The sequence below is a fragment of the Mustela erminea genome, chromosome 9, assembly GCF_009829155.1.
Source record: "Mustela erminea isolate mMusErm1 chromosome 9, mMusErm1.Pri, whole genome shotgun sequence".
Lineage (NCBI taxonomy): Eukaryota > Metazoa > Chordata > Mammalia > Carnivora > Mustelidae > Mustela > Mustela erminea.
The window spans coordinates 97,690,796-97,705,500 of NC_045622.1; the positions used below are offsets into that span (position 1 = coordinate 97,690,796).

At 37.7% G+C, this 14,705-nt stretch overlaps 1 protein-coding gene across 1 annotated transcript; it reads right to left on the reverse strand.

Moving 5' to 3' along the window:
- Window positions 1-2,029: 2,029 nt before the first annotated feature.
- On the reverse strand, window positions 2,030-2,959 carry LOC116599279 (olfactory receptor 4A47-like). The gene has a single exon (XM_032359076.1). The coding sequence runs from the start codon at window positions 2,957-2,959 to the stop codon at window positions 2,030-2,032; it is 930 nt and encodes a 309-aa protein (XP_032214967.1).
- Window positions 2,960-14,705: the final 11,746 nt, after the last annotated feature.

The following is a 14,705-nucleotide window of genomic DNA, read 5'->3' on the forward strand; positions in this document are numbered from 1 at the left end:
AACAATTGAACAATTAAATGTTGAAAATCATGTGGAAGAATATTTTTTAACATTGAAATAGGGAAGTCTTTCTGAGAAAGATACAAGGTCAAAGAAAGTATTAATAGATTTGATTATGTATATATAAAAGTATTTCTACATGGCTAAAGATATTCTGTACAATATAATAACACAAATTAAATCATAGACTAGAAAAATACTTACACAATGGTGAAAGGGATAATGTCTTTAGTGCATGATTAAGTCATAAAAATTCATATGGAAAAGAGCAGCAATCAAACAAAACATGTAAATGTCAATAATAGATAATTCACAAAAGATGAATACAAATAATTTTAAATACATGAATCAAATTCAATTATATTTACTGAATTTCAATTACAGTAAACAAATGAAATACAATTTTTTTAGCAACCATAATCTCAAATACTAAAAATATTCATCAAGAAATTGTTGTTGAGAATGTGCACAAACTCTAAACTGAGGGAAGTAGCATAGTTTGGTATAAGCTTAGGGATGGCACTTTGGCAATAACTATGAACAACAGCAATTTTAAATATATCTACCAATTGATCAAACAATTGCACTGCTAAAAATTCATAATTAGAAAATCTCTAAAAGACTTCACTGCAAAGCTTTTTATCATAGGAAAAGATTCAGGAAAACAGGACAAGTACTGGAAACACTAATGTAGCTATATCTTTATTAAGAATTTTTAGGCAGTAGAAGGAATCTAATAATGAGTTATATCTGTGCACTGGTATGGAAATATCTTCAGGAGGCCAAGTAGTAATTACAAAGGTTAAACACAAAGACAAACACATACATGAAAATGTGATTTTTTTATTAGCAAAGATTATTAATTAGATAATCTTAGGAACAATAACAATCTTAGTACAATGATGCATATGGAAGAACAGGGAGACTGGTGAGGAACAGATAAAATGTTCATTCCATACCATTTCCTCTTTGTAAGGATTCTATTTTTAATATTTATTTTATCTATTTTTTGCTCAGGTATATCTTAAAAGTAAAATGTTACACAAAAACTTCATATGAAAAGAAATTAAATAGAGAAGATAGTCTCTATAAAAGAAATATTTTAACAATGAAAAGAAAGAAGATAAAAGACAAGATACTGACCAGAAATCGAATTATGAATGAGACAAAAAGTAACAAAAGTAAACATAGCAATTAATTATGAATTAGTAAAACTCTATAAATATTTGACTCTTTCACTGCACATTATTTGTTGACTATGTCTGTAAATGCATTTACAGTAAAATGGACTTTAACATTTGTGGAGATTGACACTAATGTTAAAATGCTTCATTCATGATAGATGATGAACTTACTTACTTCACAGCATTTGTCATCTCATAATTTCTCAGTGTTAGATCAGTGAGTTCAGCATTGGGGTTATGACTCTAAAATATACACTTGTCAATGAGGAAGGTCTTAGCAGGTCTTACATACATGAAAATACATGGAACAAAGAATAAGACCACCACAATGATGTGGGAACCACAGGTCTGGAGGACTTTCTGCCTCCCTTCTGAACTAAAGTTCTTTAGAGAATGCAGGATGACACCATAAGAGATGAGCAAGAACACAAACAAAATAGTGCAAATCGTCCCTCCATTGGCCACCACTAATGGGTCAATGACATATGTGCCAGTACAAACCAATTTCATTAAGGGGTACATGTCACAGGCATATTAAAAATACAGACTTATTAAAACTTAATATAACCATATAAAAACTTCCTCACTAATTCATTACCTATTGTTGAATCCCTGCTATAAAGGCATTACACCCTTAAATGAAGTCTTACAAGATATTACGAGCCTGACATTCTAGCAGGAAGGAAAATTTACTATAACACAATAATCCAGTTCAATCTTTAATTATAAATAACTTAATTACTTTGAAAAAAAAAAAGGGAATTCAGAATCATTTTGGGAATACTTCAGCATTCTCAGAAAATGGACCCAATGTAAAGAGATTCTTCTTGTGGTAGATAATATACTTATCTACTAAAAGATATAACATTTCTACTCCAGAGCTTCTTCATAGCATTTGTCATCTCAGAATTTCTCAGAGTGTAGATGAGTGGGTTCAGCATGGGGGTTATGACTGTAAAAAACACACTCAATGACTTGTCAATGGGGAAAGTCTTAGCAGGTCGTACATACATGAAAATGCATGGAACAAAGAAGAAGACCACCACAGTGATGTGAGAACCACAGGTCTGGAGGGCTTTTCGCCTCCCTTCTGAACTATGATTCTTTAGAGAGTACAATATAAAACCATAAGAGATGAGCAAGAACATAAACACAATAGTGCAGATCATCCCTCCATTGGCCACCACTAACAGGCCAATGACATATGTGTCAGTACAGATGAGTTCCAGTAAGGGATACATTTCACAGATGAAATGATCAATGACATTGGGACCACAGAATGGGAGCCCATAAACAGTGCTAACCTGAATTACTGAATGCAGAAAACCTCCAACCCAGGACACTACCAGAAGCACAACACACACCCATTGCCTCATGATCACCAAATAATGCAAGGGCTTGCAGATGGCCACATAACGGTCATAGGCCATCACTAGTAGAAGAAAGACCTCTGAGCCACCAAAAAGGTGTTCAGTAAATAGTTGAGTCATACAAGATTGGAAGGATATGGTATTTTCTGCAAACAACAAACCTGAAATCAATCTGGGGCAAATGCAAGAGGAATAAGTGACATCCATAAAAGACAAATTAGCAAGAAACAAGTACATAGGAGAGCCCAGGGTCTTACTGACTGCTATAGTCACCACAATGAGCACATTGCCCACCACAGTCAAAATATAGAAGAGCAAGAACATAACAAAAAGGACCTTCTGTTCCTTTGGATCCTGCGTGAGACCCAAGAGGACAAAGTAAGTTACATTGTTTCTTGGGTCCATCTAGTCTGGATGGGAGTGACTTCTTGTATTAGAATCAGGTGATCTACAAAACAGGGGAGAAAGCCTTTAAATGTGTTATAAGGTTAATCTTTTATTGATTCATTCAGTTAAAAGATTGTGTAAAAGATTGTAAAAAAAGAAATAGTCAGGAGTACCTATTTGTGTCACAGACAGTGTGATTTCCAAGTTGAACAAGTCATGGTTTCCTACACTCAATGATAGCATACATAATAATATTCAATGAAATAAGTGCCAATATAAAGGTAGTCACACAGTGCAAAGGTCAAGGGTAAGAATATATCAACAAAACAGCAATCAAAGATGGCTTCCAAGAGGAAGCACGCCTTCCTGAGATTTAAAGGAGAAGTGGAAGGATAAGAGGGCAATGATCCATGCAAGATTGCACAGTTTATAAAGTCACAAAAGTGAAATACTTGAGACCCATTCAGGGTAACTGACATATTCAAAGTGAGTGGAACAAATTAGGAATAGAAGTTGCTGCCCTGAATTGTTTCTTCCCTCACTGAGACTTCTTTCTTAGACTTCTTCTTTGGTTGGATATGCCCTCTTTCCTTGACCAGTAAATGTGGAACCTTTCCAATGTTGGGTCTCTCCTTTAATTTTTAAACTTCATATATGCAGCATCTCCAACTCTGAACATCTCCAATTGGATATTAATTCAGAAATTATAAAACTAAACTTCTAATTTTCAGTCACAAATGTAGGTGTTTACCATCTGACTAAATGGTACCACCTTCCAAATCATTTTCCAAACAAGAAATATCACCATGCATTTCATGCCTTTCTTGCTCTCATATCACATATTGATAACTTTAACAAATCTTATTAGACCCATTGAAATAGATCACCAAGTTGGTTATTTCCCTTCTCTTCCCACTTCTGGCCACTGCACTAGACATCTGCATTTCATTCTGGCCTCCACCAATTTTTTTTTTTCCTAACACAGCCCAAGTGATCCTGTTTAAATCTGATACTGATCTGATCAGTCCACTGCTCACAACATCTGCAGTGGATTCTACTCACTCACTCACAATTTAATGAATCACATTTCATATTTACAGTAACAGAAACTGTAATCCCCATTCCACAGTTGAACAAACTGAGATTCTGAACATCTATTTCCCAAGTTCACCCATTTTGAAGTGGTGAAACTAGAGTTAGAACCCAATTGTGCTTTATCTTAAAGTGATCTAACTTTTACATAATGAAGGTACTCACACAATTGCAAAGCCTGGTTTCCGCTTTACTGTTAGTCTTACCTTAGGAAGACAAGTCCACAATCTGAAGGTACACTTTTTACTCATTCACAAGAAACTAGAATTCTTTTGTCATCCAGTTTAACAAGAGTGGACAGAAAGCTGCATTGTTATTTGAGGACCTATTTTATTTCATTCAATTGTCTGTCCATTCTCTCTGTGGAGTCTTCCGGTTATTCAGAAGATTGCTTTTATTTATATTGTAGATTACTTCCTAAGAATTCCAGGTTCCACAGAGAAAAACAAAAATTTAGCACAAAAATTTTGGATGATTTATCTAAAAGACAAGGAAATCCTATCCTTACATAAAAAGATAGCAACCAGACATTTCCAACGGAGATTTTTCTCAAGTAATTTCTTTCGTGCTAATTTCTAAATAGGAAAATATCATTCAAATCTTTATTCATCTTTACTCTGTCCTTTTGCTTTAGCTCAGATTGGTAGACCTGGTATTTTTAAGAAACATTCTTGTGTTTTTCATTAGATAATGCTTTAAACCTAACAGAAACCTCCTCAAAAATGTGTACCAGTTTTTAGGAGCATAGCATATTCTTCCCAATATGAGCAAAGAACACTGGGCATATTATCCCTTCTAACCACATTCCTCGTTAGGCCTAGAATTGGAAAGTGTCCAAGACTGATTCTTCCTTAATTAAATTCACTGGGAATTTCCAAAAAAACTCTAAAAAAATATCTCTATAAAAATACTAGGAGGCCAAATCACATAATTAGGGTCAGAAAGATGTAACATAAAAATACAGCTTTAGAACCATTGTAAGACGACTGCCAGTCAAGAATAAAATTTTAACCCAGTCATACTGTGTTAGGGAAAAAATTTTTCATATATTTCCCACTTGTCATAGTAAGTTTTTCTTTTCTTTCATTTAATAGTAAATTTATCCTGCCCTAAAGTGTGGTTAGATGTTCTAGATATGTGTTTATATATAAAATAACTATTAAACTATTAATTTCTTTAATTTGGAGCTCCAATCTACTGCCAGAAACCATGCTATGAATGGGGACACAGTAACTAAAGAAATAGGAAAATTATGTAAAAGTTCCTTCATGCATGGACCTTATATTCTTATAATAGAGTCAGACAGTAAATATGAGGACAATTTACTAAACTAAATATAGTCTTCACTATGGCTAATAACAGAGCAAACAAAGTATACTCAGGGAGATTACTGCTATGGAAAAGGTGACCAGGGAAGGCCTTTCTTCAAATGTCATGTTAAAGCTGAGATGTAAAGTTAGTAGCTACCATCAGAAACACTATTTTAGGTAGTAAAGTTAAGTGAACATTCTAAGTAATGTGTTCTCACTTCACTGATGGCACGACCTATATGTAGAAAAGGCTAAAAATTTCATAGGGATTTTATTACAATGTTATTGTGAAATGGAGTAGTGAGCAGGGACACTCTTATCTTTTCCTTGATTATAGTGGAAAAGCTTTCAACCTTTCCTTGCTGAGTGTGATGTTAGTTGTGGCTCTGTCATATATTACCATTATTGTATTGAAGTACATTCCTTCCATACCCAATTTTTTGAGAAGTCTATTTCTGGGATATCTTTCACAGTTGCTGGGTAGGGGAGAGAGGTAGGGAGAGGTTGGTGGAGTTACGGACATTGGGGTAGGTATGTGCTATGAAGGGTGTAAACCTGGCGATTCATAGACCTGTGCTCTGGAGCTAATAATACATTATATATTAATAAAAAAATAAAAAAATACTACATTTGATAAATACATTCAAAAGTTTTTTATATTTCAAAAATACAAGTAACTGTGCAGAAATATAAATGATGATGGGATAAACTTAAAAATACCAATATGGTCATAAGTGTTTTGTAGTTTCCAGAGTATAGATTCTTTTCCTCTTTGGTTAGGCTTATTCCAAGGTATCTTATGATTTTTGGTGCTATTATAAATGGAATTGAGTCCATAATTTCTCTTTCTAGAGTTACATTATTAGTGTATAGGAAAGCAACTGATTTCTGTGCTTTGATTTTGTATCCTGTCACAGTATTGAAGTGCTGTATGAGTTCTAGTAATTTAGGAGTGGAGTCTTTGGATTTTCTTTCCTTTTTCTTCTTTAGATTTAAAAAATTTTTATTTTATTTTTTTAGTGTTCCAAGATTCACTGTTTATGTGCAACACCGAGTGCTCCATGCAATACATGCTCTTCTTAATACCCACCACTCCTCCCAAACCCTCAGTTTGTTTCTCAGAGTTCACAGTCCCTCATGGTTTGTCTCCCACTCCAGTTTCTGGGTTCTCTACATAAAGTATCATGTCATCCATGAAGAGAGAGTTTGACTTCTTCTTTGCCTTTTGAATAGGTTTTACTTCTTTTTGTTGTCTGATTGTTGTTGCTAGGACTTCTAGTACTATGTTGAACAATAGCAGTGAGAGTGGGTTTTTTTGTTGTGTTCCCTAATCTTAAGGGAAAGGCTCTCCACTTTCCCTCATTGAGAATGATACTTGCTGTGGGCTTTTCATAGATGGTATTTATGAAATTGAAGAATGTTCCCTCTATCCCTACACTCTGAAGAATTTTAATCAGGAAAGGATGATGTATTTTGTCAAATGGTTTCCTGCCACAATTGAGAGGACTATATGGTTCTTTTCTCTTATTAATGTATTCTATTACATCGATTGACTTGCAAGTGTTGAAGCACCCTTGCATCTCAAGGATAAATCCCACCTTGTTATGATGAAGAAGCCTTTTAATGTACCATGGATCCCATTAGCTAGGATGTTTTTGAGAATTTTTGCATCCATATTCATCAGGGATATTGGTTTGTAATTCTCGTTTTTGATGGGGTCTTTGCCTGGTTTTGGGATCAAGGTAATGCTGGCCGCATAGAAATTGATGAAGATACAAAAAAGGTGGAAAACATTCCATGTTCATGGATTTTAAGAATAAATATTAAAATATCTTTGCTGCCCTGAGCAATCTATACCTTCAATGCCATCCCGATCAAAAGATCAATGGCATTTTTCAAAGTGCTGGAAAAACAATCCTAAAATTATAAGGAAGCAGGAAAGACTCTGAATCACCAAGGGAATGTTAAAGAACAAAGCTGCAGGCCTCACATTGCCTGATTTAAAGCTCTATTACAAAGCTATGATCACCAAGACAGCATGGTACTGGCACAAGAACAGACACATAGATCTATGTTACAGAATAGAGAGTCCAGATATGGACTCTGATCTTTATGGTTAATTAATCTTTGAAAAATCAGGAACAAAATATTCAATGGAAAAGAGACAGTCTCTTTAGTAACTGGTGCTGGGAAAATTGGACAGCTATATACAGATAAGGAAAGTCGACCATTCTCTGACACCACACACGAAGATAAACTCTAAATGGATGAACAAGCTCAATGTGAGACAGGAATCCATCAAAATCCTAGAGAAGCACACAGGCAGTCACCTCTTCAACATGTGCCCCAGCAACTTCTTTAAAGTCACATTTCCAAAGGGAAGGGAAACAAAAGTGAAAATGAGCTATTGTTACTACATCAATATAAAAAGCTTGTGCACAGCAAAGGAAATAATCAACAAAACTAAGAGTCAACCCATGGAATGGGAGAAGATATTTACAAGTGATACTACAGATGAAGGGCTGATATCCATGATCTATAAAGAACTGCTCAAACTCGGGGAAGACAAGATGGCGGGGAAGTAGGAGGAGGCACCCGTTGAACCTGCACCCTAAAGTGAGCTGATTACCTTCCAAAGATCTCCAATCACCCACGAAATCATCCTGAGATCAGAATTATACACGTCTGGATCTCTACTGGAGCAGAAGACGTCAGTGGGCAGGTAAAGCGGAGTGGGAAAGTTGGACCGATATCAGAAGATAAACAAAAGGGGGAGGGAGCCACCAGAAGTGACCTGTTGGAAAGTAATATCCCAATACGAGAGTGCCCTGCACCTGGGGACCAGCATTAACTCGCGAGTCTAGTAGAAAGCACTCAAAAAGAGCAAAGGATCACCGGGGGGAAATTGCGGGAATCAGGGTGTTAGGGTCGGGGCTTAAGTCCCCAGACCCAGGACAGCCACCCCCGGCACAGAGCCAGAGAGAGTGCAGCAGAGAAACAAGGTCTCAGTCCCTGAACCACCAGCGCACCTCAGAGTGCGTGGTGCCTGGCTCCTGTGAGGGGCTGAAGCACAGCCTTTTTGCAGTCCCCACGCAAGTGCCCTGCTGTGCCATCAGAGTCTGAGTCATGCCCTGCGCCCTCCCCTGAGAGAGGTGCACACAAATGCCAGCCGGGTGCTCTCAGACCAGAAAGACCAGGCACTCTCAGCCCCGGGGCCAGTGGGAAAATCTCAGTGTGTGATCGCTGCTTGGAACTTATCTGGCAGTCTGGAGCTGCCCAGACAGCCGCCACTGCCGTGGTTTTGGGTACAAGCAAAAAATCCTGAGTCCTCAGGGACCGCGACTGGGAACCTGCTCTGCCAGCGGCCAAGGGGGGATTTATATGGGCTCTGCAGCCAGACTGAGGCTTCTCTCTGAGAGGGAGGTCAGGGTGCAGTTTGCTTTCCTCTAAACCTACAAAAACCATCAAAAGTGGTCAAGGCAAGAGAGAAAAACAAAAGCGAACAAATATAAAAACCTCCAGAGAACAAAAGCCTGAAAAAACCAGTTTCCTCAGAGCCCACCCCCTTGAGGGGGGCGGGAGGACTTAGCTGAGAGAACTTCAGGGACTGAAAACCCACGTGGCAGGCCCCTCCCCCAGAAAACCAACCGGGAAAGGAAAAAAGAAAAAAGATGACAAGAGAACAACAACCACTACTTCATAGGACAATTTTTATTATTAATTCGATCCCACTATTCTGGCTCATTTTTTTATATAGTTAATTTTTTTTATTATATAGATAATTTTTTAACCTATTTACCATCAGAGTGAGATGTCCAGTACATCAAATTCCATAATAATGTTCTAACCTGAACTTTTTGATACATACACCTGTGTTTTCCTTTTGCATTTCTATTTTTTAAGTTTCTTTTTTAAAAAATTTTAGTTTAGTTTAGTTTATTCCTTTTTTTAATTTTTATTTTCTAATATTCATATAGAGTTAAACTTCAAGATAATCCCCTTTCCCCAATTAATGCCACCCCTATAGGTAAACCAATTCCTAATCCCCCCTTATCTTAGGAAAGTTGAGTCCTTTAACAAAGATATCAAGATACATCCAGGAAGAATCAAAACAACCTTCCTCACCCACACTGAGAATTTACAACCACTCTCCCATCTTTTTCTTCCACCAGTATTTCTGTGTTTTTGTGTTTGTCCTGATAGTATATAAATCTTACACTCAGGGTTCTTTTTGACGAGGTTCTTCCTTTATTTGCATATATGTATATATGCAAATATATATACATTATTTTTTTTTCTCTTGTCATATACTTATATCAGTCTTTTTGTTTGTCTGTGTCTGTTTGTGTACTTCATAAATCTTACCTTGGGGCCCATTTGGGCTAAACCTTCTCTTTAATCTCACCTTTCTTTCCTGTCTCTCTCCCTCTCTCTTTTTTCTTTTCCTTTTCTTTTTCCTCTCATTTGGGTGGGGAACCCTGATTGCTCAGAAGCATTCCAGGGTGCACCGTGACTGCACCACAGTCGATACACCCAGCTACACCCGTTCAGCCATCTCTCACCAAAATGACTAGGATGAGGAATGCCCAACAGAAGAAAAATACAGAGGATGGACCTTCTGCAACAGAACTAACGGCTATCAACATAGACAATATGTCGGAAAGAGAATTCAGGCTAACAATTATCCAGGCAATAGCTAGGTTTGAGAAAGCCATGGGTGACCAAACGGAATTGATTAGGGCCAAACTGAAAATCACCAGAGATCATGTTTTCAATATTAGAGAAGAGCTGAAAGCTACCAGGGATGAGCTTCACAATGCTCTCAATGAGTTCCAATCTAATCTAAATTCTCTCAATGCTAGAGTAACTGAGACAGAAGATAGAATCAGTGATCTGGAGGACAAACAGATAGAGATAAAGGATCAGGAGGAAGCCTGGAACAAACAGCTTAGAAGCAATGAAAACAGAATCAGGGAAATAAATGATGCCATGAAACGTTCCAACGTCAGAATTATTGGAATCCCTGAAGGGGAGGAGAAAGAAAGAAGTCTAGAAGATATAGTGGAACAAGTTCTTCATGAAAATTTTCCAAATCTCGTGAATGGAACCAGTGTTTATGTACTAGAGGCCGAAAGGTTTCCCCCCAAGATTACAGATTCTCGAAAGACCTCGAGACACCAAATAGTAAGAATGAAGAATTTAATGTAGGCAGACCCTCTTGAAAGCAGCTAGGACAAAGAAGATCCTTACGTACAGAGGAAAGCCCATCAGAATAACGTCAGACCTGACCACAGAGACCTGGCAAGCCAGAAAGGGCTGGCAAGATATATTCAGGGCACTGAATGAGAAGAACATGCAGCCAAGAATACTTTATCCAGCAAGACTGACATTTAAAATGGATGGAAAGATAAAGAGTTTCCAGGACTGGCAAGGCTTAAAAGACTATGCAACCACCAAGCAGATACTGCAGGAATTGTTAAGGGGGCTTCTTTAAAGGAGGAAAAAGCCCAAGAATAGCATTGAACAGAAGTATAGAGACAATCTACAGAAAGAAAGACTTCAAAGGTAACACGATGTCAATAAAAACGTATCTATCAATAATCACTCTCAATGTGAATGACCTAAATGCGCCCATAAAATGGCACAAGGTTGCAGACTTGATAAAACGACAGGACCCATCCATATGTTGTCTACAAGAGACCCATTTTGAACCTAAAGATACACCCAGACTGAAAGTGAAGGGAGGAGAAGCATCTTTCATGCCAATGGGCCTCAAAAAAAAAAAAAAAAAAAGGCTGGGGTAGTGATTCTCATATCAGACAAATTAGATTTTAAACTAAAGACTGTAGTCAGAGATCCAGAAGGACACTACATCATTCTTTTTTTTTTTTTAATTTATTTAACAGACAGAGATCACAAGTAGGTGGAGAGGCAGGCAGAGAGAGGGGGGGAAGCAGGCTCCCTGCTCAGCAGAGAGCCCAATGCGGGGCTCAATCCCAGGACCCTGGGACCATGACGTGAGCCGAAGGCAGAGGCTTAACCCACTGAGCCACCCAGGCGCCCCCACTACATCATTTTTAAAGGGACTATCCACCAAGATGATCTAACAATTGTAAATATCTATGCCCCCAATATGGGAGCAGCCAATTACATAAGAAAACTGTTAATGAAGATAAAGAGTCATATTGATATGAATACACTAATCGTTGGGGATCTTAACACGCCTCTCTCAGTAATAGACAGATCATCGAAGCAGAAAATCAATAAAGAAACAAGAGCATTGAATGACACCTTGGACCAGATGGACCTCCTAGATATATACAGAATATTCCACCCTAAAACAACAGAATACTCATTCTTCTCAAGTGCACATGGAACTTTCTCCAGAATAGACCACATACTGGGTCACAAATCAGGACTCAACAGATACCAAAAGACTGAGATTATTCCCTGCACATTCTCAAATCACAATGCTTTGAAACTGGAGCTCAATCCCAAGGAAAAGTTCCGAAGGAACTCTAACACCTGGAAGTTAAAGACCACCTTGCTTAAGAATGCTTGGATCAACCAGGAGATCAAGGAAGAACTGAAACAATTCATGGAAACCAATGAGAATGAAGACACTTCTGTCCAAAACCTATGGGATACAGCAAAGGCGGTCCTAAGGGGGAAATACATAGCCATCCAAGACTCCCTCAAAAAAATTGAAAAATCCAGAACACACCAGCTGTCTCTACACCTTATAGAACTGGAGAATCAACAACAAATCAAACCAACTCCACACATAAGACTGGAAATCATCAAGATTAGAGCTGAGATCGATGAGGTAGAAACCAGAGATACAGTAGAACATATCAATGAGACTAGAAGCTGTTTTTTTGAAAGAATCAATAAGATCGATAAACCATTGGCGACACTAATCCATAAGAAAAGAGAGAAAGCTCAAATACATAAAATTATGAATGAAAAGGGAGAGATCACAACGAACACCAAGGAAGTAGAAACAATCATCAGAAGTTATTGTCAACAGTTATATGCCAATAAGCTAAGCAACCTAGATGAAATGGATGCATTCCTGGAAAACTATAAACTCCCAAAATTGAATCAGGAAGAAATCGATAACCTGAATAGACCAATATCTAGTAACAAGATTGAAGCAGTGATCAAAAACTTCCCAAAAAACAAGAGCCCAGGACCTGATGGATTCCCTGGAGAATTCTACCAAACTTTCAAAGAAGAAATAACGCCTATTCTCCTGAAGCTGTTTCAAAAAATTGAAGCAGAAGGAAAACTTCCAGACTCTTTGTATGAAGCCAGCATTACCCTGATCCCCAAACCAGGCAAAGACCCTACCAAAAAGGAGAATTTAAACCAATATCACTGATGAATATGGATGCTAAGATTCTCAACAAGATCCTAGCCAAGGATCCAACAGCACATTAAAAAGATTATCCACCATGATCAGGTGGGATTCATCCCAGGGCTACAAAGATGGTTCAACATTCGCAAATCAATCAGTGTGATAGAACAAATTAATATGAGAAGAAAGAAGAACCACATGGTCCTCTTAATTGATGCAGAAAAAGCATTTGACAAAATCCAGCATCTGTTCCTGATTAAAACGCTTCAAAGTACAGGGATAGAGGGAACGTTCCTGAACTTCATCAAATCTATCTATGAAAGACCCACAGCAAATATCATCCTCAATGGGAAAAAGCTTGCATCCTTCCCGTTGAGATCAGGAACACCACAAGGATGCCCACTCTCACCACTCTTGTTCAACATAGTATTAGAAGTCCTAGCAATGGCAATCAGACAACAAAGAGAAATAAAAGGTATCCAAATTGGTAATGAAGAAGTCAAACTCTCTCTCTTTGCAGATGACATGATTCTTCATATGGAAAACCCAAAAGACTCCACCCCCAAACTACTAGAACTCATACAGCAATTCAGCAACGTGGCAGGATACAAAGTCAATGTGCAGAAATCAGTGGCTTTCTTAACATTACCAATGAAAATACAGAAAGGGAAATTAGAGAATCGATTCCATTTACTATAGCACCAAGAACCCTAAGATACCTGGGAATAAACCTAACCAAAGAGGTAAAGGATCTGTACTCGAGGAACTACAGAACACTCATGAACGAAATTGAAGAAGACACAAAAAGATGGAAGACCATTCCATGCTCTTGGATCAGAAGAATAAACATTGTTAAAATGTCTATACTGCCAAGAGCAATCTATACTTTTAACACTATTCCAATCAAAATTCCACCGGTATTTTTCAAAGAGCTGGAGCAAATAATCCAAAAATTTATATGGAATCAGAAGAGACCTGAATTGCTAAGGAAATGTTGGAAAACAAAAATAAAACTGGGAGCATCACATTACCTGTTTTCAAGCTTTACTAAAGAGCTGTGATCACAAAGACAGCATGGTACTGGTATAAAAACAGACAGATAGACCAGTGGAACAGAGTAGAGAGCCCAGATATGGACTCTCAACTCTATGGTCAAATAATCTTCGACAAAACTGGAAAAAATGTACAGTGGAAAAAAGACAGTCTCTTCAATAAATGGTGCTGGGAAAACTGGGCAGCTATATGTAGAAGAATGAAACTTGACCATTCTCTTACACTGTACACAAAGATAAACTCAAAATGGATAAAAGACCTCAACGTGAGACAGGAATCCATCAGAATCCTAGAGGAGAACATAGGTAGTAACCTCTTCGATATCAGCCACAGCAACTTCTTTCAAGATATGTCTCTAAAGGCAAAGGAAACAAAAGCGAGAACAAACATTTGGGACTTCATCAAGATCAAAAGGTTCTGCACAGCAAAGGAAACAGTCAAGAAAACAAAGAAGCAACTCACGGAATGGGAGAAGATACTTGTAAATGACAGTACAGACAAAGGTTGATATCCAGGATCTAGAAAGAACTCCTCAAACTCAACACACACAAAACAATCACATCAAAAAATGAGCAGAAGATATGAACAGACACTTCTCCAATGAAGACATACAAATGGCTATCAGACACATGAAAAAATGTTCATCATCACTACCCACCAGGGAGATTCAAATAAAACCCACATTGAGATACCACCTTACACCAGTTAGAATGGCCAAAATTAGCAATACAGGAAACAACATGTGTTGGAGGGGATGTGGAGAAAGGGGAACCCTCTTCCACTGTTGGTGGGAATGCAAGTTGGTGCAGCCACTTTGGAGAACAGTGTGGAGATTCCTCAAGAAATTAAAAATAGAACTTCCCTATGACCCTGCAATTGTACTCCTGGGTTTTTACCCCAAAGATTCAGATGTAGTGAAAAGAAGGGCCATCTATGCCCCAATGTTTAG

Bases quoted from the DNA above. Each gene is read 5' to 3' on its own strand.
- LOC116599279 (XM_032359076.1), bottom strand. From the start codon at position 2,959: ATGGACCCAAGAAACAATGTAACTTACTTTGTCCTCTTGGGTCTCACG.